At 43.3% G+C, this 25,435-nt stretch overlaps 1 protein-coding gene across 3 annotated transcripts in view; it reads right to left on the reverse strand.

Annotated features, from left to right (window-relative positions):
* Nucleotides 1-25,435, reverse strand: part of Rim (Rab3 interacting molecule) — a 180,041-nt gene that overhangs the window by 148,464 nt on the left and 6,142 nt on the right. For all 3 annotated transcript variants that reach the window (XM_080284281.1, XM_080284282.1, XM_080284280.1), the window contains exons 2-3: nt 14,587-14,791; nt 1,784-1,895 (exon numbers count right to left, since the gene is read on the reverse strand). In XM_080284281.1, the coding sequence (XP_080140407.1) occupies nt 1,784-1,895; nt 14,587-14,791 (317 nt within the window). The remainder of the gene's footprint in view (nt 1-1,783; nt 1,896-14,586; nt 14,792-25,435) is intronic.

Genomic DNA, 25,435 nt, shown 5'->3' on the forward strand with positions numbered 1-25,435 from the left:
AAAATGAAGAGAGAAAGACGAGAAGGGTGAAGAGGAAAAGAAGAGGTGAGAGAAGTGGGGGACGGAAGAAGGAGAAAGCAAGAAAGAGAGGAGGGATGAAGGATGGAGGAAAACAGGAAAGGGATTAAGGTTAAAAGAATATGAAGGGAAGGAGGAAGCGGGTAAGGTGAAGGAGTACAAAGGTGGGGTGGAGGAGTACAAAGGTAGGGTGGAGTACAAAGGAGAGAGGAGGAAGGATAAAAGGAGAGGAGAAAGAAAAGGTGGAAAGATAGAAATAAGAGACAACAGGGAAGAGATGAAAGAGAGAGTAAGGATGGAAGAGGAGGTAAATGAAGAAAAAGCAGGGGAGAGAGGAAGAAGAAGAGAGAATACAGAGAAGGACAAGTCAGAGACACTGAATGAAAAAGAAAAAGTAAATGAGAGGAAGAAGAGGGGGAGGGGGGACTGAGAGAAAGGGAAGGCACAGGCAAAGTGGAGGAGAGAATGGAAGGAAGAGAAACGTGGAGAGACGAAAAGAGATGAGGCAAAGTTGTGAAATTACATGAAGAATTAATGTGGTGAGTTTCCCCACTTCAAACACTGCATGAAGATTTTTAACCCAAATGAGTGAACAGGATATGTAGACAGGTAGACAGGCTTATGTGACAGGTAGGAAAGAGAGGAAGGAGGTACATGTAGGCAATAAGAGTGGTGGTGAAGGGTGTTTGGCAAGAGAATGTGCAACAGCGAGAGGCAGCAGAAAAAAGAAACTAGTATTCGAGACAACCCGGAAAGCGCGACATGTTATGAACAGACAAGAGACTGGTTGTTAAGACAACAGGGAAGCAAACAGTATGGGTAGATGTAATAGGCAGAAGGTTATGGCAGACGAGGCGTGAGATAGGTAGGAGAGATAGAGAGAGAGAAGAAATTGGAGCATGCTGATGGAAAAGACAGATTAGCCAAGTCTTGCGCCAGCAAGAGAGACCTGCATTTGCAAATTCAGTGTGTGTGTGTGTGTGTGTGTGTGTGTGTGTGTGTGTGTGTGTGTGTGTTTGAAAACATGGGTGAGACTCACCTTTCTCTGACACACTCTCGGACTCAGCGTCAGGCTCCTCGCAGGAGGTACATTCCGAGGTTGACCTGACCTCCTCGTCTGAGGACGAGAGTGAGCGCTGCCGGGGCTTGCGGTCGCGGGTGCGGTGCTTGTGTGGCCGCGGCGGCGGCGGCCGCACACACTCACTCTGGTCCGACGAAAGAGAGTCGTTCCGCATCACTGGGTCGGTTCGGCGACGACCACGAGTGCGGCCCAGGGCGGCCGCGGGGTCAAGATGGTTACGGCGGGGTTCGTCAGGGTAGCTGCCCCCTTCCTGTGGACTGCCACTTCCAGTGCTGCCCCGCCCTGCACTGCGCCCCGTGCCGCCCCCGTGGCCACGCTCAACCCGGATGTCGGGACCAGTCGCCCCTTCGTACGTGCGGAAGGCCTCTGGTGGCGGCACGGGCAGGTCACGGGCGCCCGGTGAGGGCGGACCTTCCCCACCCTCACTTGCCGCCCGGCCCCGCCCTGGCCGCCCACTCTCGCCCCCGCCACGCTCCTGCGAGAACTGACGGCGCAGTTCGCGACCCTGAGCGCTGCCTGAGCGCTGCAGAATCGGCATAGCAGCGGCGTCCCCCTGGTGATGGCGCGGCGCCCCTGGTCCCACTGCCCCGCCCCCCGGGGCCGGCCTGACGGCCTCCTCGGTGGAGCTGGAGCCCCTCTCCAGCTTGGGACGCTTGTCCCCTGGGGTCCGCGCCCCTCCGCTACCTGGAAAGTCGTGGTCCATCGAGGTATCGTGGTGCAGCCCGGCCGTCATCCACGATCCCGTCTTGATCACCAGCTCCTGTTTCTTCCGGCACAAGATGCACACCCAGATCACCTGCAACACAAACATATCAGTGATGGCAATACTGCACGCGATAGCTGAGTGCACCAAGTGAAGGGGTACAAGCATAAGAGGCAAGTTACTATTCTTGATGCAAGTTAGCTAGTTAGCTTATCTGTAAAACTGGATGAGTTACTGAATACATAAGCAGGTTCGGAGAAGATAAATATTAGCGTAATGCAATGTAATGAATATACAAACAGTAAGTGGGCGTAACTGGCAAGCTGGCTGTCTTCAAGAACGATTTTTTTTTTTTACAAGTGATTTTTTTTATCATGATGCTTTTACTAATCTTAAGAAAGCATACAGGCCAGTGATAAGAAACGAATTATGTATCTTATGAATGTAGACAGTTGAATGTAACAGGAGATTTCCAAATGGCAGCTTGTCTGAAAATACGTACACGTTAAAAGAGACATGATCATCGAGAACGAGGGAGTGTGACCAACTCAGTGCAGTGAAGAGTAAAAAGATTTGAACTTTTCATCGAATCTCCTTACACTGCCACTCCCTAAGGCCTCACCGTCTAGTCCTGCCATAACATACCTGAATGAAGTTTCCCAAGCACACCACAGCAGAGGTGGTGGGTAGTGGGACTATATTCTAGGTGGCAAAGAAGGCTTTTGTAACATCTCTTTCTTAGCGATTTAGTCTGTGTATAGCACCGTAACATTCTCATGCATGCTGTTAATTTCTTCCTGCTTCCTCCCTCAATCCAGTTGTTAAACTTAGGACGAACCTCTTGTTGTTGAAAGGGTTATTGATGGTTATATTTAATGTCTCCGATTCCAAAAGTTTCTCCTGAGCTGAATAATATCTGCGGAGTCAAAAGTCTCTTAAGCTAAATAAAATCGTCTTATCTAACGTCTCAGGTTCCAAATCTTCCCAGAGCTAAGTAAAATCATCTTATCTAACGTGTTTGGTTCTCAAAGCCTTAAGCTAAATACAATCGTCCTATCTGACGTCTCCGGTTCCAAAAGCCTCTCCCAAGCTTACATAAAATCATCTTATTTAACCCCTCCGGTGTCAGAAGTCTTTCCTGAGCTAAGTAAAATTATCTGGAGGTATCTGGAATAAATTGTCAGACACGTGTTCGTTGTGAAGAGGTTAAGTCCGCTCTGGGTTCAGGTGCCCAAGATGGCTTATCAGCAACAACTCTCGCATGTCACAACTAAGGCTTATGGTTCGTAGTCCAGTGAGGCTTTGATTTCGAAACACCACTTCCTTAGCAATTTAGTTTGCATATTAAACCTCAGTCTCCTCTTGTATGCCATTGATGCAAATTCTGTCGATATTAAAACGATATTAAAGACGAATATTTAAGACGTCACTGTATTGAAGGCTTTAGCAACCAGTGCCCATAGGTGGATGCATAAATATACTTAACTCTCTGCCCGCTGCCTACTTACCTCTCTAATCAACTCACTCGCCTATTTACCTTGCTGCCTGCTTACCTCCCTACTTACCTCCCTACCTACTTAACATCTGTACCTAATGCCGACTTTGCTCCGTACCTCCCAAACAATAGGAAACGTACAGTATCGTACTGCCAGCTCTCTCTCTCTCTCTCTCTCTCTCTCTCTCTCTCGTGTGTGTGTGTGCGTGTGTGTGTGTGTGTGTGTGTGTGTGTGTGTGTGTGTGTGTGTGTGTGGTGTGCTTGCTTTTCTTCTACCTACTGGTTGTGTGCCGTCTACTGTGATTATAATTCGTGCTTGCCTGCAAAACTTTACGGGACTAACAAATAGCCTTTCCATCACAATATGTTTGCAAATACCATTATCTTTGTTTCCATACCGTTATTGAGCCCACAGTGACTAATTCTGCCCCCCCAAAAAAAATATATATATATTCGCATAATTTCGCGTACCCCGATTTCCGACATTTTTTTCCTACCAAAATTTTTGTTTGGTATTTTTCTGACATCCCCTGGACTTATCCCGACCTAATGCAAAAAGAATTAGGTCGATATCTATTACCGTTCTAGTGATATAAACAAACAGACGCACAGACAAACACATACATAGCTTGACATTATTATTTAGATTAGTCTGCACCATCATTTACCTATTGTCCAGTCCCCAGCATTGTTTTCCCGCCTTTATGTATGTAGAGAGTATCTGTCTCCCAGCATGTATGTCGTTTGATTGCTTTCACCCCCCCACTTCCCATGTTCAATCGCTTACCCTTCTTTCGTGGGTTGTTTATGTTGTTTGTTGTCTGCATATTAGCCAGCTTATATGTCAGTTAGTCTATTTACTTTTCAGTTGCCCAATATCTCTTTGTACAAACAAGTTTTCTTTTGCTTGCTCTCCTCGTTGCCTGACACCTTGTGTGTGTGTGTGTGTGTGTGTGTGTGTGTCTACCTCATTATCTCTTCAGTTGTTTGCCATCCATTTTATTTGCCTCCCTAAATGCATGGAGCTATATTTGTCTATCATTGTGGGCCAACCCGAGTATCTCTTTAGTTGTGTGTCGTCCTGCTTGCCTGCCTGTCTGCTTAATATCTCTCTGTTATTGTCCCTATCTAGTTTATTATATCTTTACCTGCCTGTCTGTCTGTCGTCATTCTTTCTTGCCTAAGTGCCAGTCTGGTTCCGATTTACCTGCCTCCGTGCCTGAATGCCTGCTTTTCTGTCTTCCTGTGCAACCTCTTGTCGTCTGCCTTTCTCATTTTCTGTGTATCTTCTTTCCTGCCTATCTGCCTGCCTGCCTAACAGCCTGTCTGTCTACCCAACAGCCTGTTTATCCGCCTGCCTACCCACCAGCCAGCCTGCATACGCACCAGCCTGCCTACCCACTAGTTTGCCTATATACTCTTAAACACACCAGCCTGCCTACCCACCAGCTTAACTGCCTGTCCACCAGCCTTCCTACCCACCAGCCTGCCTGCCTGCCTGGTGGCCGCGACAGACAGACACCGTGGCGCCATCCCACCCGGCACCCCGCCACGTCATACATAAACTGTCTCCCTGCTCACCCTGCCTCACCCCCCCATCCCAGCATCCCTGCCTCACCCTACCATCCCAGCATCCGTGTCTCACCATACCACCCCAGTATCCCTGCCTCACCCTGCCGCCTCCAGCATCCCTACCTCACCCTGCCACCCCCAGATCCTATCTCACCCTGTCACCCCAGCATCCTTCCTCATCTTACCTCCGCAGCATACCTACTTCACCCAACCACCCCAGCATCCCTACCTCACCCAACCACCCTAGTATCCCTTCCTCACCCTACCATCCCAGTATCCCTACCTCACCCTGTCAGTCCACCATACCTACTTCACCCTGCTTTTCCTGCATCCCTGCCACTCCCAGCATCCTTACCTCACCCTGCTACCCCAGCCTCACCCGGCATCAGCTAGCATCCCTGCCATCCTAGCCATCCTGCTTCTCCCTTCCATCCGTCTCCTTGCCTCTTGTCTCTCCCTGTTCCCACCAGCCTCTCTCCTGCATAACCTGTTTCCCTCTGTCGCCACCAATCTCCTTGCCTCCCCTGCCACCCCCAGCCTACCCCTTACTTAACCTTTCCACCTCTCTCTGTCACTACCAGCCTCCCTCTCACTAAACCTCTCTGACCCCCGGCACTACCACCTCCCTTGCCTGCCGGCGACCCTGGCCTCCCTCCTACATAACCTTCGCCTACCCCCTGTCACCAGCAACCTAACTGCCTCACTTTTTAACTCCCTGACTCCCTGCTGCTGAACCTGTCCCACCTCCTGTCACAGTCAACCTATCTACCAACCTCTGTAACTCCCTGCCTCCCCACTTCCTAACTCCTCTGCCTTCCCCTGTCACCACCAACTTATCTGCTTCTCTCTGTAGATCCCTGTCTCCCTTCCACGGTCTACCAAACCTCTGCCTTCTCCTGTCATAACCAACCTGTTTGCCTTTCTTTGTAACTCCCTGCTTCCGTACTTCCTAACCTCTGTGCCTTTCCTTGCCGCCTAAACTTGTCTCTTATCACCAGTCTCCCTTTGTCTCACCCTGCCGTAACCCTCCTCACCCTGCTTCCTCTGCTCCATTACTGTACCTACTTCCATTGCTTTCTCCTGATTTACCCCTCTGACCCCTTGCCTACCATACCTCACCTCACCTCACATACTGTACATTGCCTTACCTTACCTTACCTATACTGCCGCCATTATCTCCTTCCTTACCCTACCTCACCTCATCTCACTCGTCTGTATCTTATCCACTATCTGTCTCCCTCTCCACCCCGTCTTATATCCATTTCTCCCGTTCCGTTTTATTCTTTTATCACTCTACTCCTATCTCACTCCCTTTCATCCTTCCTTCCACCTAGCTTTCCTCACTCCCTTCATCCTTTTACCTTCTCCCTTCTTTCCTCCTATTTTCCTTCTCCTTTTCTCTCCCTGTCTTTCTTCCTTCTCCTCCCTCCTTTCTGCCCACCCTGTGTTCCTCACTACCTTCAGCCACCGTAGTTGTTTTCTTTCTTTCCTCACAGTAAACCTCCTCCTCCCTTTTCGTTCCCTTCTGCCTTTCATCACGGTCTCCCTCCCAACAAACTTTCCTTTCTTCCCCTTCCTTCCGTCTTTCCACCCTGCATTTCTCTCTCCCCTCCTTATTTCCATCAACCTGCTTTCCTCCTTCCCTTTTTCTTTCTCCTCTTCCAAGTTCGTTCCTTCCTTCCTTTTCCTCCACCTCGTTTTCTTCTTCTCTCTTTGCCTCCCCCCGTCCTTTGCACCCTGTCTCCCTGCCATTATCCTGATACCCTTCCCTGCCTCCCTCCCTCCCTCTCGTACGATCCCGTCCTCCCTTCACGATTATTTTCCCTCCCTCCTGATTTCATTCCCTCCCTCTTTCTTTCACAGTCCTTTTCACTGCCTCCGTCCCTTCCTCCTGATTTCATTCCCTCCCTCTTTCTTTCACAGTCCTTTTCACTGCCTCCGTCCCTTCCTCCTTCCCTCACTCCCTCCATCCCTTCTTCCTTCCCTCTCTGCCTCCCACATGATACCCGTCTCTCCCTCTCCCTCCTTGCCTCCCGTTCCAATCCCCCTACCTCCCAATGCTCTCTCTCTCTCTCGTGATCTCCCATTTCTCCCTCCTAGTTTCATGATTCTATTCCTTCCCTCCTCTCTCTCTCTCTCTCTCTCTCTCTCTCTCTCGTGATCTCCCATTTCTCCCTCCTAGTCTCATGATTCTATTCCTTCCCTCCTTTCCTCTCTCCCTTCCTCCCCCTTTCCCCCTTCATCCCAACCCCCCTCCCTCCCTTCCTCTTTCCCTCTGTCCTCTCCCTTCATCCCTGCGCCTCTCTCTCTCTCCCTATCCTTATTTTCTTCTTCCCTCCTTTCCCCCATCCTCCCTCTCTCCTTTCCCCCCCCTCCTTTCCCCCCCCTCCCTCCCTTCTAGTTCCAACCACCCGCCACACCATTACAGTGTCACAAGCACCCCTCCCTCCCTCAGCCATCCCTAACACACACACACACACACACACACACACACACACACACACACACACACACACACACACACACACAACTACCACTGTCGTCTCCATCTGTTTGCGGTCCACGAAAACTTCTTGGCCTCAGGGAACAGACCAGCTAGTGTATGGTCAGAGTCGAATACAGCAATAATACTTAACTATCACTACCATACACAACCAACCACAATAACCATTATCATCAGGACGGACGTGCACCACCTCAGTCGATGGTACCACATGGTCTTTACAGCTACCAGTCACCGCCACCACATCCTCATCACAGTTACGGTACCACTACTGCCGTCATTACGTTAGCTACCACCACAGCCACAACTACCATCATCAGCAGCACCACCATACCATCTTAACCACCACTACCACACACACCCCACAAAAATCATCATCAGGACAATTATACCATGTCATCCTACGTTACCATTCCCTTTTGACATCTGCCATTACCATTACCATCTTAACTACCACAGTTACCACCACCAGATACAACCCACAATTACCTCCATTGCCATAACCACAGCTGCCTTCCCAAACTACTGGTCTGCCTTAATAACCCTTTTAGTACGATTTTTTCATTCATGTTACGTGCACGCAATGTTTTTATTCATTGCAATTTCCGGACGAATTTACTCAGCTTAAGAAAGGCCTCGTACTGAAGAAAAGAAAGGCTACTTGTACTAAAGCAACCCGAACGTCGATATCATTTAACATATCACTGCGATTATGTCTTTTGTAATTTATTCTTGCTGAGACGATTAATGTTAGCCGAGTTCCATAATAGAGAAGGGGCAAAGAGAGGCGCTGTCTAAGCCCTCCATTTCGAGAAGTGCCTGCCCCCAAATTGGAGTAAAATCTTGTGGAGACAGCGAGGATGAGATGTAAAAGACGTCACCTTGTTAAAGGGGTTAAACCACTACACACGTCTCGACCACCAACCACTAATACCACCGTTGCCACCACTGTCATCTCCACCACCACGAGCCACCATATCATTACCAGTACCACCACCACCACCACCACCACCACCACCACTACTATTACAAGCATTTATACCAGCAACAACAACTCCGACCACCACCATTAACATCTCCACCAGCCATCGCCACCATCACTACCAACAACTAGAATTACAACCACCACCATTACCACCACCGCCACCAGCATCTCCAACCACAGTTACTACCAGTAGCACCTACCATCATCACCACAGCCATCATCAACACCATTGCCACTACAAGCATCCCAATCAGCAACCACCACCACCATCACTACCATTAGCATATCCATCTACAATCACCCCCACCCCCACCATCATCATTACCATTACAAGCATCACCGACAACCACCACCACCACCAGTACACGCATCTCCAACAACCATCACCACAAACAACAGTTACCAAAAACAACCATCACCAACAGTTATCACCACCACCAATCATCATCACCAACAACCATTACCAGTAACAACCATCACTAACAACCATCACCACCACCATTACCACTACGGCTATCTCCATCATCAGCTACAGACACCACCATTACCTTTACAAACATCTCTGCCAGATCACAACCACCACCACCACCACCACCAAAAAAAAAAAAAAAGTACAACAATATCCATGAGGCACAACCATCACATGATTACCCACCACCATCACATCAATAACCACTACCATAACCATGACATTTACCACCATCACCACAACTACCACCACTACCACAGCGACACCAGAACCATAACCATAATAACATCAACCACAAGCATTATCAAAACCATCACTAGTACCTCAGCTACACCCTACTACCACTACTACTGACACATCACCAACACCATAACAACCACAACAAAAAATTACCACAACCGCCACTACTACCACAACACCCAGCCCTATAAATCACCATTACCACAACCACCACCGACATTTTAGCCTCAACCACTACCACTACCACCACAACCTTTTATATAGGGTTTAAGCGCATTCTGGAGATGTGTTGGTTATAAGGCTTCCCAGTTATATGACACACACACACACACACACACACACACACACACACACACACACACACACACACACACACACACACACACACACACACACACACACACACACACACACACAGATAAACATACATGGGCACCCACACAGGCATCCCAAGTAGGTCACACATACAGATGGACACATACACACGCAGTGGAAAATGCTCGGACACATCAATACACACAGACCAGCTCAAACAGCTACACGCATAAAAACTGTCTTGTCCCACTTTCTGGAGCATTCTTGTACAGCCAAATGACGGCTATCTATATACAGTGCGAGTCAAGGAAACCATACCATAAGAGTGGTTTTATCACCAAATTGCTTAAATGTAATATATGCAGTGATGACTCTCATAAAGCCATAAATTAATATAATTGTCAAATATCTTTAGTCTTGTAACACACTGTGATCTTTGCCCTTTTGTCCGTACCAATCAGCTGAGTATATTTCCACTAACGCTGGGAATACTAATGCCCTAGTTCTTTCATATGGTAATCAGTAGCAAGAGGACATTTCGGATAACATTAGCCAAAAATTTGCTGTATCTACTTTCACAGTCATTGAATGAAATAATTTAGTGAAGCATAAAGCCGAGGGACATGTGGAGGTCAAAACTGTTGCCGAGATGGTGGGTAGGGCACAAGGGAGCCGAAGTAGCATGAGATCCGAGTTCTCCTGAAGCTGGCGTGACGTCGGGAAGCTCCTCTCTCCCCCGGCCAGTCAATATTGAGTGACGTCATGGGTTGCCGGGGTGCGCTGCCTGCTGTACGATGTTTGCCTGCCTGCTCTAGTTTTCTTTCCCCTAAAGCTCTTTCATGCGCTGTCCTGTTTTCATTGGCTGTCTGCTTGTGGCTCTGTCAATATTGGATTTTTGCATCTCTGTAGCCTCACTTATTGATTTGTTTATACTGTTGGCGCGTACGGGTGTCAGGAGTTATACCTCAAGTGTGTTCTGATACCTAGGGATTTTTTAATTGAATTGAATTGAAATATTTATTGTTGTAAAAGGTACAGAGTTTTTTAAATATTCCTGTCCTGTAACATGCAGTCGTATTAATATTTCTCGAGACGTAACCTACACTGTTATCAATATTCTCCCCAATGAAGATACAGTAGAAAATTCCTGTTGCATTATATACTGTAATCATTCCACCGAAGTAATTGTATACTGTGAGGTATCATGCATTGGTGCTTGATTATACAAATATCTCTCAGCTCCTTCTGTCTCTCGAAAGGAGGATGGTGAACTGCAGGTGGACGGCTTCAGCCTGTAGTCCACCGGGTTCATGGTCAGACGAGTCTGGGGCCACGACAACAACCATTTATACTGTATATAATGTCTTCCTCCCAGTTATCAAAGATAAAACCCATGGAGTGCTACAAAGATTGTTGCGACTTACATTTACTAAGGGCAAGGGTGAAAGAATCAGGACCCTGTATACTGTCCTACCTTAACCTAACCTTTACCAGGTCGTCTCTCCAAGGCCAAATGAAATCGACAGGCGATGGAAAGAACAAGATTTTTAAAATATGCTACTCGTGTCATGGAAAACAGTTTTTTACCTCTTCACTACGAAGGAATAAAATTGTCCGGAGGTAGCACTGATAAAAATAAGGGATCATAGTTCTGAAGGGGTTTTGCGAGTAGTTACTATTTACTCATCCCGAAGGTTCGTGTATTCTTTTTTTTTTTCTCTCTCTCTCAGGTCCCTAGCCGCTTCACTGCTATGATGCATTTTTGCTTTTGTTCTTGTTACTACCAGACGATTTTCTTCAGCTTAGGAGACCCTTCCAGCAGAGAAGGGAGTAATGAAGGCTATACATAACTCCTCTTATTCAGTAAGGCTCCTGGGCTGAATAAAATCGTCCGGAGATAGCAAGAATAAGATATCAAGGACTCCATCATAGTGAAAGCTCTCTCTCTCTCTCTCTCTCTCTCTCTCATAAGTACAGAGTTTTTCCAAGCAGTTTATAATTGATAGCAACAAGGAATTATTGTCTCCGCTATGTAAATTTGTTCGAAATTTGAATAATTTGTGTTAATTACAACGTAAGAGTTAACATCGGTGATTTTCGTCTTATTAATCGTCTCCTGTCTCAGAATTTTTCGTGTCCATGTTATTTTCCTCGTTAGTATTCGTGTCCTTGTTATATTTCGTCCATCCTATATTTCTTGTTTACGTTTTCGTGCTAGTTTTCGTTTCTCACTTTTTCGTGTCGTCTTGTTTTAATATCCCTGTTATTTTTCTTCTTATTTTTCGAATCATTGCCACTCTCCCTGTTTGTATTTTTTTTTCTTTTTATTGGGGGGGTTCACTTGTTATTTTTCGTTTTTCCTGTCTTCTATCATCAGTGTTTGTTTATGCTGTGTGTGTGTGTGTGTGTATATACAGTATATATATATATATATATATATATATATATATATATATATATATATATATATATATATATATATATATATATATATATATATATATATATATATATATATATATTATTTTTCCCATAAATGTAGTACTTTTATTCGGTCTGTTGAGTGTGAATGCTTACGCATTTACCGCATATTTGTATTTCATCGAATTACAAGTTTATCTATCTGTCAGTGTGCATGCAAAGTTATATTAATGCACAGCCATGTTCATGTCATTTAAGCATATATTTTGTGTCGTTCACTTTTGTATCAGTTCATCTTTTACAAGCCCTCTGTTCTCACCTATATTCGGCACCATCATGTCACTTATGTAATATATCATCGTATTTCCTTATCTCCCTGTCCCCTTTTACGGAACCTAGGTACTATTTTAGAGCTCGACCGTGGTTCTATATTTATTTCTCTATTCTAATTTTGTCAGAAATGGATGTAAAGCTTGTCATCGATTTATATTACGTTGTCTGTTTTGCCTCGAACATGCCGGCGTGACTTGTAATATTTAACTTATATGTTAGGTTATCTTTATAAATAAACAGCCTTTCATACGTAGCCTGCGAATCAAGTATGCTCTTTCAGTGCAGATCAGTCTGAAACTGCAAACTCTCACCCCCTTCATATTGAGAGAGAGAGAGAGAGAGAGAGAGAGAGAGATGAAAACATAGCTGCCCTTGATTTTTTTTTTTTTTTTTTTTGACAGGCCGCCGTATCACAAAGCACAGCATTTATCAAGATTACCACGATCCTGTCAGAGGTTTCGAATATTTAAAACGTGGCCAAGTGCTGATGAAGGGGACACTATGAGAATAATAGGAGAGAGAGACATTGAAGTGAATGGAATAAAGAACTACCAGTTACACCCACCCACCCACCAACTCCCCCCCATATATATATATATATATATATATATATATATATATATATATATATATATATATATATATATATATATTTATATATACAGGGTGTAACGCGACGTATGACAAAAACTTACACCAATGATCTATCATGTAATTCTGAGTATATTTTGTTCTATAAACATATGCTCTCTGCGATCCCAGTTCAGTACCCAGCATTCGGCTGTTTTGTGTAGAAGCTCGTCTCTTGCATGTGCCATTGGGTGAGAGCTTCGCAGGGCGACGGGAGACGAGTATTATTAGCTTATACTGTACTATACATAAAAATCCCATTTCCTATCAGTACACACGAGTTTTAAGAAGAAACTTTACGTAGTTTATTGATTCTTTAACATCGTCATGCATTCATGCAATTCTTTTGCACATATCTACTGTAATTAAGGATTAAATTCAAATTTTATGGCTTGCAAGGGAGTAGGGAGGGAGGGAGGGAGGACAGGCTGATGTGTTGTTGCCAGTTATGTAATATTTGGTTTGTAGGATGTTGCTACTAGCATTATCATAACACCCACAGCTCATTTAGTGAAAAAAACGTTATTCCAAAGGGAGATTAGCCTCACTTTAAGTCAGGAAGAATGTTATTAATCACAATTTTTCTGCTGCAAGTAAACGTGGCGCCATTGGGTATCTCCACCTACAGTATGTTCCTCTTTGCAGCACATCATCGCAGAATCCGTAAAAAAATACACGATATCTGCATATTCTTCATTGCTGTACGTACGTGGCATGCTGTTTCATGAACACGTGAAGCTGAACCCGGTGAACAACAGAACGCAGAGAACAGTATTTAAAGTATGTCTCTCCTCTGCAAATGTTCCCGTTCAAATGACAGTGGACGCAGGGTTGCCAAGTCCTTATCATCAGTCTCGCTAGTTTAGTCCTGAAGACTTGCTAGAATGTCGCTAGATAATAAACACTGCAAAACATCGCTAGAAAATACGATAAAATCTCTAGAATATCACCTAAAAATGGCAAAAATATCCATAATGTAGCTAGATATCATGTTGCCAGATGTTAGTGCCGCAAGGAGAAGCAAGAAAATAGGTCTAGCAACATAGTCGTTACATTGGCAATCCTGTATCACTGTTCTCACGTCAGCATATGAAAAAAAAGGTGCCACGTTTACTTGCAGCAGAAAATTTTTTATGAATAATAATATTACTCCTGACTTAAAGTGATGCCAGTCACTCAGTACGGTAATGTTCTTTCACTGAATGAGCTGTGGGTGTTATGATAATGCTGGTAGCAACATCCTACAAACCAAATATTACATAACTGGCAACAACACACCAGCCTGTCCTCCCTCCCTCCCGACTTCCTTGCAAGCCATAAAATTTGAATTTAATCCTTAATTACAGGCGATATGTGCAAAAGAACTGCATGAATGCATGACTTGATGTTAAAGAATCAATAGACTACGTAAAGTTTCTTAAAACTCGTGTGTACTGATAGGATATGGGATTTTTATGTATAGTACAGCATAAGCTAATAATACTCGTCTCCCGTCGCCCTCCGAAGCTCTCACCCAATGGCACATGCAAGAGACGAGCTTCTACACAAAACAGCCGAATGCTGGGTACTGAAATGGGATCGCAGAGAGCATATGTTTATAGAACAAAATATACTCAGAATTACATGATAGATCATTGGTGTAAGTTTTTGTCATACGTCGCGTTACACCCTGTATATATATATATATATATATATATATATATATATATATATATATATATATATATATATAAATAAAGCAGGACTTGTATTTGCTCTGACTTGGTCTGACCTAAGCAAGCAGTATACATCATATATCGTATCATAATGTTTTGCTCTGACCTTGTTTGACCTGAGGGAGACCTTGCCACCACATCGGGCGCAGCAGCGAACACTACAGTAGTTGCAGATGTGACCCACGCCGTCCGCGAACTTGGTCTTGAGGCAGATCTGGCAGGTGGCGTCCAGCTCGAGGCCCTTTTTTCGCTGCACCTCAGAGCGCAGGCGTATTGTGTCCTCCAGAACCCGCACCTCATCCTGCTTCCGCCTGCGGGCATTGCAACAGTGTTACACATCGGTATTACTAATGGTGACAGTATTAACACTCTCAGACAAAATAATGTCGTCTGGCATTTTCTGGAAAAGAATACAAGGGTTGTCTTTGCCATGAGGGAGGTAATTGTTCACTTAGCTTGATACTTATCGACTTCTTCATTTGATTTTATTCGTTTGGTTACTGATAAAGATGGACAAAGTAACAGCATTTATTTGAAAGAAGAAGAAGAAAAAAAAAAAAAACTCTGGCCACCTCTTGACTTTAAACCATGACGTGCAAAGTAACAGGCTACTCCAAGAGGAGAATCCTATCATCATGAAGTCGAGGCGTCGTAAACGATGATGAACTATATATCACCTGTATGAACTGGACTACGGTAGCCTACACCTCACCAGTTATACTGCGACAGAGCGATCATCAAAATTAATTTTTCTGTTTAAAAAAAAAAATAAAGATTGAAGGACTGCAAAAAGGTGTCCCTTTCAAGAAAAAATTAGCAGAAAAGAGCCAATATCAAGACCTGTTCATTTGAAGATGAACTATCGGTGTGCGATACACTTTCAGTATGTAAATTGTGTGTGTGTGTGTGTGTGTGTGTGTGTAATTCACCGGGTCGGTCAGGATCACTTGATGGTCGTGATCGTCAGCTTTTACCCTCCCGGAAGGGAGCTGAGAGCTCATATAGTCCGATCTAAGGGCAAGGCTGTGACCTTCACACACGCACACACCCGTCCCCTTGCTCCAGGGGGACAGTAACCACCCACTTCGTCAGTGAAACTTTTCGCAACCTGAGCGAGGCGCGAACTCCCGTCCACCAGTTGGCAAGCAAGAACGTTACCACTGCACCAGCGAGCGGTGTGTGTGTGTGTGTGTGTGTGTGTGTGTGTGTGCTCACATTCGCTCTTGGTTGGTAACAATCAGACCGTATGAACAACTGAAATACGTTCAAACTAACAAAGGATTAAGATACTCGGTATTCAACATTTCCTTTTACTTATTTCTTCATTCGATGACAAATGATCAATCAAAGAACGAAAGACAAATCACAGACCTCATGTCGTTAGGAAACAAATAGATAGGCAATCGAAAGGTAACGAAGGTAAAGATATTGCCTAATGTATTAAAAAAAAAAAAACCGCAATGTAACTGAAAAATGGTGGCGATAAAGTTTTTATACAACGTGGAATGGCAAATTTTCTTTCAGTAGTTGATATTCTCAAGAAATTTATATTCAGTCTAGATTAATGTACCATAAGTAAGAGTCAAAGCACGAATAATTCTACAGTGCTTAAGTTATTAAATCCAAGTCTGTCAGGAACACCGGCCTTAGTAACTAATCAGAATATATACAGTATCTGAAAGGAGGGCTAGAAATAAGCTTCACGACTCAGTATAATGGTCTTTGTCAACGTACATATACAAGCAGCATATTACCTTTAAATTTTCAAAAACGTTAATGAATGCGCCAACTTAGACAGGTAGTTTGTGCAGCTGTAGTCTCTGATAAATGAAAGGTACAATTGTGGTAGTAAAATGGTGTAATGTGATGAAACAGCCAATGTTCAATAATATCATAGTTTCTCTTTTCAAGGATATGTAGATATATTACTGGTATTATATACATACATACATACATATATATATATATATATATATATATATATATATATATATATATATATTACCACAGATCGGGTACTGTATTCGTAGTTTCCTGAGGATAAGGTGTGTATTAGACGTTGTTTGTGCTTTTATCTTTGGTCATAAGGGTACCAAACACTTCACAACCAAACTAGAGTGAGTAATAAGTGAAAAAATACGGCTAAATCAGGTGATATGCGCCAATAATTCCCTGCTGTTGCGACTTCATCGCAGAAATTAATTAGGATTCTTTTTAATACAACTTCAGAAGTCAAGAGCCTACAAAGGTCACAACACTTAAACTGTGGAATGAAAACGGAGGAAACTGACGTAGTACTGCCGATAAGAATGATGTCATAGCTGTGTAATGTGTAAAGGTTGGCGGAGGTGCCACAGGACGAGACAGGTATATAACCAAATAAAGGGAAGGGAACCATAAGTCTGCAAGGGTAGGATGGCCCAGATTATCGGCTAATATGTTTTCCATTAGCCTTTTTTTTTTTTAGCTTTGTTCTTGTGAATGCTAGACGATTTTATTCAGTTTAAGGAAAATCTGTTGAGCTGAAGAGGTTAGATGCAGCCTTCATTTACCTGTTCAGTACTAGGCATCTTTCCTTGCTTGCATAAAACTGTCAGTTCGATAGTTTAAAAAAAAATAAGATCGTAATGAAGAGGTTAATCGATTGCAAACAGTAGTGAGATTACCATGGCTGCCAACGGTGATGATAATGATGATGATGATGATGGTGATGATGGTGATGATGAATTTTATCACCAGATCAGAACTACGTGAAAGACTGTGATTCATCTTCCTTTGAGACGATAGCTAGGCACAAAACTTATTCGTGTGAAAAGATAATGGGCAGGGAGGATCGGTTATATTCAGTGGATTATCACTTTAACTCTTGTGAGACGAGAAGTTGCAGTTAAGCTGATTAAATTCGTCTGCTGTTAGCAAGAATAAAACTATTACGGTATGTCTCGTCTTTTGCCCTTTTAGGACGACAGGTCTTGATGTAGCTGAAAAATAGTGTGGTGGTAGCAAGAATATGATAGTTAAGATTTACACCTTAGTGAAAGTGCTGCTCCATGCTGTACTGTATTTGCTCTATCCTGACAAAGTTGCCTAACCTCGATCAGCTCGGTTGATGGCCAAGCATTGTTAGACTGAAGGGTGGATTTGACTGGTAACCAAGGAGACTCATTACTACCTCATAACTAAGGATCCTAATCAGCTGGTAAGATAAATAAGTTTCCATATCAATGTACTCGTATGAAAAGTTTTCTTTTTTATATATTTAGTTCCTTTTTTTTTTTTTTCAATGCTCACTGTGGTTTGGTTATTAAGTGTATGGTTGCTTTAAGTGATGGCAAAAGTACGAGCATGGAATCGTACACACAACTTAAGCTCAAGAGTTTGCAATATGGAACCAGGGCATTTACCTCGCCTCTTATACCTGTCCAGCCCACCCTATGTTTCTGTTGGTATTGTATTATTGATACTGAGTACGCTGAAGTGTAACCAAGCCCCTTATTAGTGAAAGTCATTTATGGAACACCTTTAATTAGTCGATGTGATTCGCCTGCATTATACATTTCAGAGTGTGGTCAGCAACGGTACAGAAATGTCAGACTTGTTCTATCATCTTCATCATCATCATCATCGTCATCATCATCATCATATGCTTCAGAAATTATCGTAAAAAATGGGCGCTTTGTCCACACCTTTGCACTCTCGGTTTTAAACAATACGATAATGCGACACTTAGCAACAAAATATTCGTCTCCAAAGTGTCAACATCTTCATTTCTCTACACCCGTTCCATCCACGACACTTGTCCTACGCATCACAGGGTCCAACTCGCCACACCTGTCCAGACTGTCCGCTCCACACACCTGTCCTGTTTCACGCACCACACTTCCCCTGTCCAACCCACCACACCTCTCCAACCACACACCTGTCCTGTCCCGTCCTGTCCCACCCACAACATCTGCCCTGTACAACTCACCACACTTGTCCTGTCCAGCCCACCACACCTGCCCAATCCATCACACCTGTCCAGCCCCACACACCTGTCCAACCGGCCCATCACATCTGTCCAACCGCTCCACACTTGTCCAATCCACCACACCTGTCTAACTCAACGCACTTGCCCAATTCACTCACCTGTCCAAACCTGCACCAGCACACTTACCCCTCAATCCCACCTGCCCTGCACCTGTCCTGAGTGACTAGACATCTGTCATGAGAGGAACTACAAACAAGTGTTATTAATGTTTGTGTTGTGTGGCTGTGAGTGCGTAGTTGGGCATGTATGTTTGTGTGCGCCAGTGAGTTTTTAGGTCAGTGTGTGTGTGTGTGTGTGTGTGTGTGTGTGTGTGTATTTTACCATCACCACCACCATCATCATCATATTTGTCATGTCACTCCACTACGGGGTAAGACCTTTCTCAGCTTTCTTCACTCAGACCTGTCGGATATTGGTCTCCTCTGGACCAACCCACCTTACGTATTTCATTCCACGGTCCTGTTCTCTGCCTGCCTCCTCCTCGCTCTCCATCTATGGCTTTCCATTCCGTTGCCCTAACTGTCCATTTACAATCTTTTCGAAAAACGTGACCATCGTGTGTTTATTTCCGCTTTTCATTGGTGTTTATATGTCAGATGTGTGCTAGAAAGCCGCTACAGTAATTAAATATTTACACACGATCAAAAAAGTATCGGCGCACATTTGGCCCGAAACAATTTGACGCCACGGACGATGGACTCTGGAAATGTTTGATTATTGTCCCCCATGTTGTCAAACGTGCTTACATAAGTACGTCATAGATATGTTTCATATGACAATTTATGGTTGATATTGTTATTGAAGGCATATTCAGATAATTATTTTCCAGGGACTACACAAGCTGTATTGATCATTTCAGATATCATCGTACCCCTCCTGCGCGATACTTTTTTGATCGTGTGTACCATGTGTGTTTCTCTCTCTCTCTCCTCATCCCGGATGTATGCTTCCCTTTGTATGCTTAACGCTGATTACAGTCTTGTGGGTCGATAAGGTTCTAATAACTTTGGGATCAGCTGATAAGACACACACACACACACACACATACACACACACACACACACACACACACAGTTGGGGAAAATTAAATATTTGGAGTGTTACGGTAATGCATTCGTATTTCTTTAATGTTGCCCCATAGCTGTTAACAGTGTAGACGTACACGAAACGAGAATACACGTACGTTAGAGTACTTCATTCACATATAGTATGAAAAATAAATAGCGCAACAGCTACATCTTTTATACATTCTTCAACAGATACCAACACACAAGAAACGCAAAGATTGAACGAGAAATATTAATCTGATATTCAATTCTATATCAGCTCACGTCAAACAATTGTACTTAGCAGAGAATGCGTCCTCGGATCCTGCATGCAATGATGAGTATAATGAGTGGAGTTGAAGCAGAGGAATAATTTAGCGAGGAATTGTGTATGAAGGTAAAGCTGAAACAGTGATGTGTATGATCATCTGTCTCACTATTCAGCATGTAGCCTCTGGATGGAGTCACTTGGGGTTGGGGGCCAGGGAATGGATAATAGAGAGATGGTTAACGTGAAATTAGGAAATGGAGATTGAAATGATCTGCACTTCTGTTTGTAAATGATGCAATGCACAGATTTGTTAATGGATTAGAAGAAAAGCAGGCTTAGAAGTAATACATATCGACTGTTCGAGTCATTTAGGCTGTCTCATTCTCCCCCTAATAAAATGACCAGAGGCAGTCGCTGTTACATCGAGGCCCCCAACTGCACAACTGACTGAAGAGGCACAAGGAAAAGTCAAACTATGACCAAGAGTCTGACTGCTCCGAGATTCAAACTTGGGTTCTTCCAGCAGCTAGTTGAACCTGCCAACATATGGACCACCGACTCCACAGTGGATCTGGAAGTGTGTGTGAGCGTCTATTTCAGTGTGAATGTGAGGCAGAACAAAATCATGATATTTGAGAGACACTGTCTCTATTCTGTATCATTCCATGTTGGGTTCACTGCATGACTAGACCTCCTCGGGTGACAGTGATAGCCAGAATAAACTTCTCCAAGCTAGCCAAGTACGAATTGGGAAGGGCTGTCTGTAACAAGAGTGGTACCTGTGAAAATGGAGGTGCCACACTGAATATAAACCAAAGGATGTGAACATGCCAACATATGACTTATATCAGCGACTACTTATGATTATATGATTAATGGTCCACAGGTGGAATGTGTGAGGGAATTCAGGTATCTGTGAAGTGCATTTAGTATGGATGGCAGGATGGGTGATGGAGAAGGGGAGAGGATGCAGCAAGGCGGGAAAGTGACAGGAGCACCTAATGCAGTAATGAAGATATGAAGGTGAGTAGGTTATGGCAGTAATGAGATCTCTGCAGGAGGAAGATAGACAGGTAGATAGATAGACCGACAGACAGACATACAGATAGATAGATAGAGATGGAGTGTGTGTGTGTGTGTGTGTGTGTGTGTGTGTGTGTGTGTGTGTGTGTGTGTGTGCGCGCGCGCGTGTGCGTGCGTGTGTGCGCGCGCGCGCGCCTGTTACCTATGACTTACGAGACTGAGGCCCGGCATCGCGTCAACTTAGGAGACCCAAGCGCCTAGTCCTTAGCGATCTGTTTTGCACATTACGCTTAAGTACTGCCTTGTATGTTATTAATGTTAGATATACCTGTAACCATCATTAGCCCTGTCACTGACATAAAATCTTTGGAGGTAGCAAGAATGAACGCAAGAAAGTCCTCGGATTGAAGGGCTAACTAACACAGGCCCGGTGCAAAAAAGTGAAGTTCATGGAGAGAGAGAGAGAGAGAGAGAGAGAGAGAGAGAGAATGGAGATAAAATGTGAAGAAGTACACCCTCTCAAAAAATTTTCGGCACCCCTTGCTTTGATACCCTTCGCAAAGATCATTGTTACAAACGCCGTGAATACGTGGTGTGGTTGGTACCCCTGTACCTCTCTCCTCCCACTGGATTTCACCATTAGCAGACGAATTAACACACGCCAGCAACACAGGGCCAGGGATACCAACCATGTAATTTACCGTATTTCAGTTGATTCAGAATGTCTCGTGTGGTGTGGCATAATGTATTATGCGGTAAGGGTGCCGAAAAAATCTTTATAGCCTGTACATGGGGGAAGGCGGCTTGGAGTGGCAAGAAGGGAATAAAGATGAGTGATGAGAGATTATGAAAAAATAAAAATAAGATACAAAAAGCCAGCCCCACATTAGATTAACGTTGTCCTCAATATTGAAGGGAAGGTGACAGTCTACTCCCCTTGATGGCATTACGCGATCGATAAGCCTCCAGTCGCCTCTTGGGGATCGAACCTACGCACGTGTCAAGGCCGGCATTCGGACTGGGGCGTTCTAACCACTATACCACTAGGCTAGGAGATATTCTTGTGATAGGTACCTTGGAAGGGCCCTGGGATTTGGCGTCAGAGAGAGAGAGAGAGAGAGAGAGAGTTGGTTAACCCCACCTCTCTGAATAAAACATTTGGGATTCCAAAAATTCAACATGAGCAAGACTGAAGCAACCTTGAGGGATTAATGGAGCCTGATACTAACAAAAGCAGTTAGCCTACCTGGCATTGGTGGTAAACAGTTTACTGTGAAGAAACTCAGCAGAGGACCAAAAATATATATAGGAATAGGGTGATCAGTAAATTATAATGGAAAACTTTTGTACATAATTATAACTTGAAGTCTGTGCAAGGAGTTTTTTCTTTTTCTTTTTATAGACCTGGAAATCTCTTATGTCAGGAGAGGAATGATAGAAATTTCTAGACGAATCAGAGGGGAAAAAACTACGAAAAGGGTGTGGACGAGTAAAACAGGTGAAAATAGTCTATCACCTGTCATAAATCTCCATAGTTCTTGGCGTCGCTCGTAATTCCTTCAGTCCGACAACTTATTTTTCACTTCCATCATGCCACCGCCAGATGGTTTTATTCAACCTAGGTGGGGATATGTTGTAGTGAAAAGGTACATGAAGGCTATATCAGACCCATACAGTTCGAAGACTCTCGAAGCCGTATTACATCATCTGGAGATAGCAAGAATAAACTAAAAGTATACATGTGCTATTACAGTGATGGGTTAAGCTGAACAATCCAGCTCGGGGCCAGCCATCTTTGACAGAGTTCAGGGTTTAACCAAAGGATGTTTTCAAAAACTAATGTAAACAGCAAAATATATATACAACAGAGGAGCTCTTTTTATTATAGTCGAACGAGGAACTTGATGAAATAATTGTTGAAGTAAACAACAAAAATCTGAAAATATATATATCATCCAAGTACTTACAATTTTTAATAAATTCGACGACGTCAGGTATGAACATTTATCCAAATTATACAGTGACACTGCGACAGAAGTACGGTAATGTAATGAAACTCCAAAGGTAACATATACAATACTAATAGAGAGGAAAAATTATATTAATATCCTCGCATAAGAACAGTTGAATTTGCAGCAAGAAGCCGTCATTTGTGCACGAAGTAAATATATCTGAATTTCGTACCGATGACTGCTTCAGTACCTTAGACCAAGACCAAATGAATGTTTTATTTCCTGGTCAACACGAACGCAGACGACTGTGAAGTAACCCTCTGAATATAACATCATTCTGCGATTGTGTGTGTGTGTGTGTGTGTGTGTGTGTGTGTGTGTGTGTGTGTGTGTGTGTGTCAGAATTGTTAGATAATTGTGGTTCGTCTTCTGTCGTTCCATTTACGTAGTTTTCTCAGTTTTTTCTCGTTTTCCCAATTACCCTTACCTCGGGGAGAGTGGTGGGCGAGTGAGAGTCATAACCTTTTCTTAAGTTTTCTCACACATGTTGGTGAAATATTTAGGCTAGTTTAATTAGGTTTACTTCAACAGAGAACCTCGTTATAGGGCTATAGGCCTCTCTCTCTCTCTCTCTCTCTCTCTCTCTCTCTCTCTCTACTATGTATCTGTCTGTCTGCCTGTCTGTCTGTCTATCTATTTCTGTCTGTCTACATATCTATCTATCTATTTGCCTCCCTCCATCCCTTCCTCCCCTCCCCTCTCCTCTCCTCTTCCTCCAGTACGCTGGGCCAGAACCCCAACACACTGCAGGCTCAGCTCCCCACACTGAAGCCATACAATCATGTATGTACTCCTCTGTGTGTGTGTGTGTGTGTGTGTGTGTGTGTGTGTGTGTGTGTGTGTGTGTGTGTGTGTGTGCATTCTTGCCGGTAAGTTTCAGTCTGTGTGTGATGAGTATGTGTATCTTCTTGAATTCTTCTGTGTGTGTGTGTGTGTGTGTGTGTGTGTGTGAGAGAGAGAGAGAGAGAGAGAGAGAGAATATAATCCATAGAGTATATACTTATACCCATTTTTGCCTATATTTATTTTTCTTATATTGATTTATAACTTTTTATTTACTACCATGCTTTATTATACACGTATTCTCTATTGATTTACTTCTTATAATGAGTGCTATATTTCAGTCCGAGCAGTAACCTTTGTTCTGTGTTGAATTCGTGATCAGGATACGGTGCACCTGCAGTATATAGTTCTCGAATATGCTTACTGGTTAACCACATCGCCACTAACAGCTCTTAGTGTAAGTTCTTTTATCATATGTGAATTATTATGAAGCATGGATAAAGCAAGTTATAAAAAACTGGGAAAATGTTTTAGAATACCTGTGAAGTATCAGGCATAATATAATAAGTAAAAATACTTATATGTACATTCATACGTACTGTACATATATATATATATATATATATATATATATATATATATATATATATATATATATATATATATATATATATATTCATGCATGCATACAATTCACTACTGTATTTTGTGCACATCATGATGCTCTGGATATTCATCATGAAGTAAATACGGACTTTACTGCCTTGTTAGTTTTATAATCCCTCGTTAAGTTTGTGTTAACCTTTTTCATCGCTGACAATTTCTTTCAGGTGGTTAAAATCACCTGGTGCAATCCCTCGCAGTGTGAGCTACGTAACACAGCAGTCATGAAAATGTTAGCCGAAGATACTTTATTTCATATGGGAAGAAATCACTGATGTGCAACACATTTAAAGCAGTCGATTCGGAATACATACTAGTCTGAATTCATTTTGAACTGCCGAAATGAGGAACTGATGCAAAGTGAGAGATGACCGTAGATTATCCCTCAAACTCTAAGACTTTTTTTTTTTTTTTGTTAATGAATGAAAGGAAACATGAGACTGAAAACAAGTGTCACAAGGTAGTAAACGGTGCATATAAAAGATGTTGTGGAGGGTGTTAGGAGTATCTAAATGGTTCCCAGTATAAAGGGTACTGTGAAAATTTTAATGTTATCATGATTAGGTTATACACGATCTGCGTGGTGGTACCATGTTAATCTCGTGAGGCGTGAGCCCCAAGTCTGAGAGTGTAACTCAAACGTGACAGACATTTGAAATGGGTGCTGGTAGTATGTTCTTGCATATGTCTGCCTAGGTTTGTACCCTGTGGGTACTACCGACGACGTAAACAGATTCTGACACGAACAAACACACCTAATACAACACTTCCACCTTCCCATACATTACTTCCTACAGACGCCTCTTCGCAATTCGTCTTTCGCCACCATGAATATGGGTACATTTTGGCTATTACTGTCTGCGAGAAACTCTGGTTCTGCTGTGGACCTAATTAGAACTGACAGAGATGTTGTAAAGAGTGTCATTCTGCTCTATAGACTGCTACGAATAATTTAGTGTATAATGAGACATTGTTTTGTCATTAAGTTTTGAAATACCGGTACTTTTATTCATGAAAGTTCATTCTCATGAGACGGAACAGTGCCAAAACGTTGCAAACGTTGTCATGAAGTTGTGAATTATGTCATAATATAGCAAATGTTATGCAGTTGTAAAGGATGTTATGAG

The sequence above is a fragment of the Coenobita brevimanus genome, chromosome 101 (assembly GCF_032717465.1).
Source record: "Coenobita brevimanus isolate Jiangsu-jjx chromosome 101, ASM3271746v2, whole genome shotgun sequence".
In the NCBI taxonomy this organism is placed as follows: domain Eukaryota; kingdom Metazoa; phylum Arthropoda; class Malacostraca; order Decapoda; family Coenobitidae; genus Coenobita; species Coenobita brevimanus.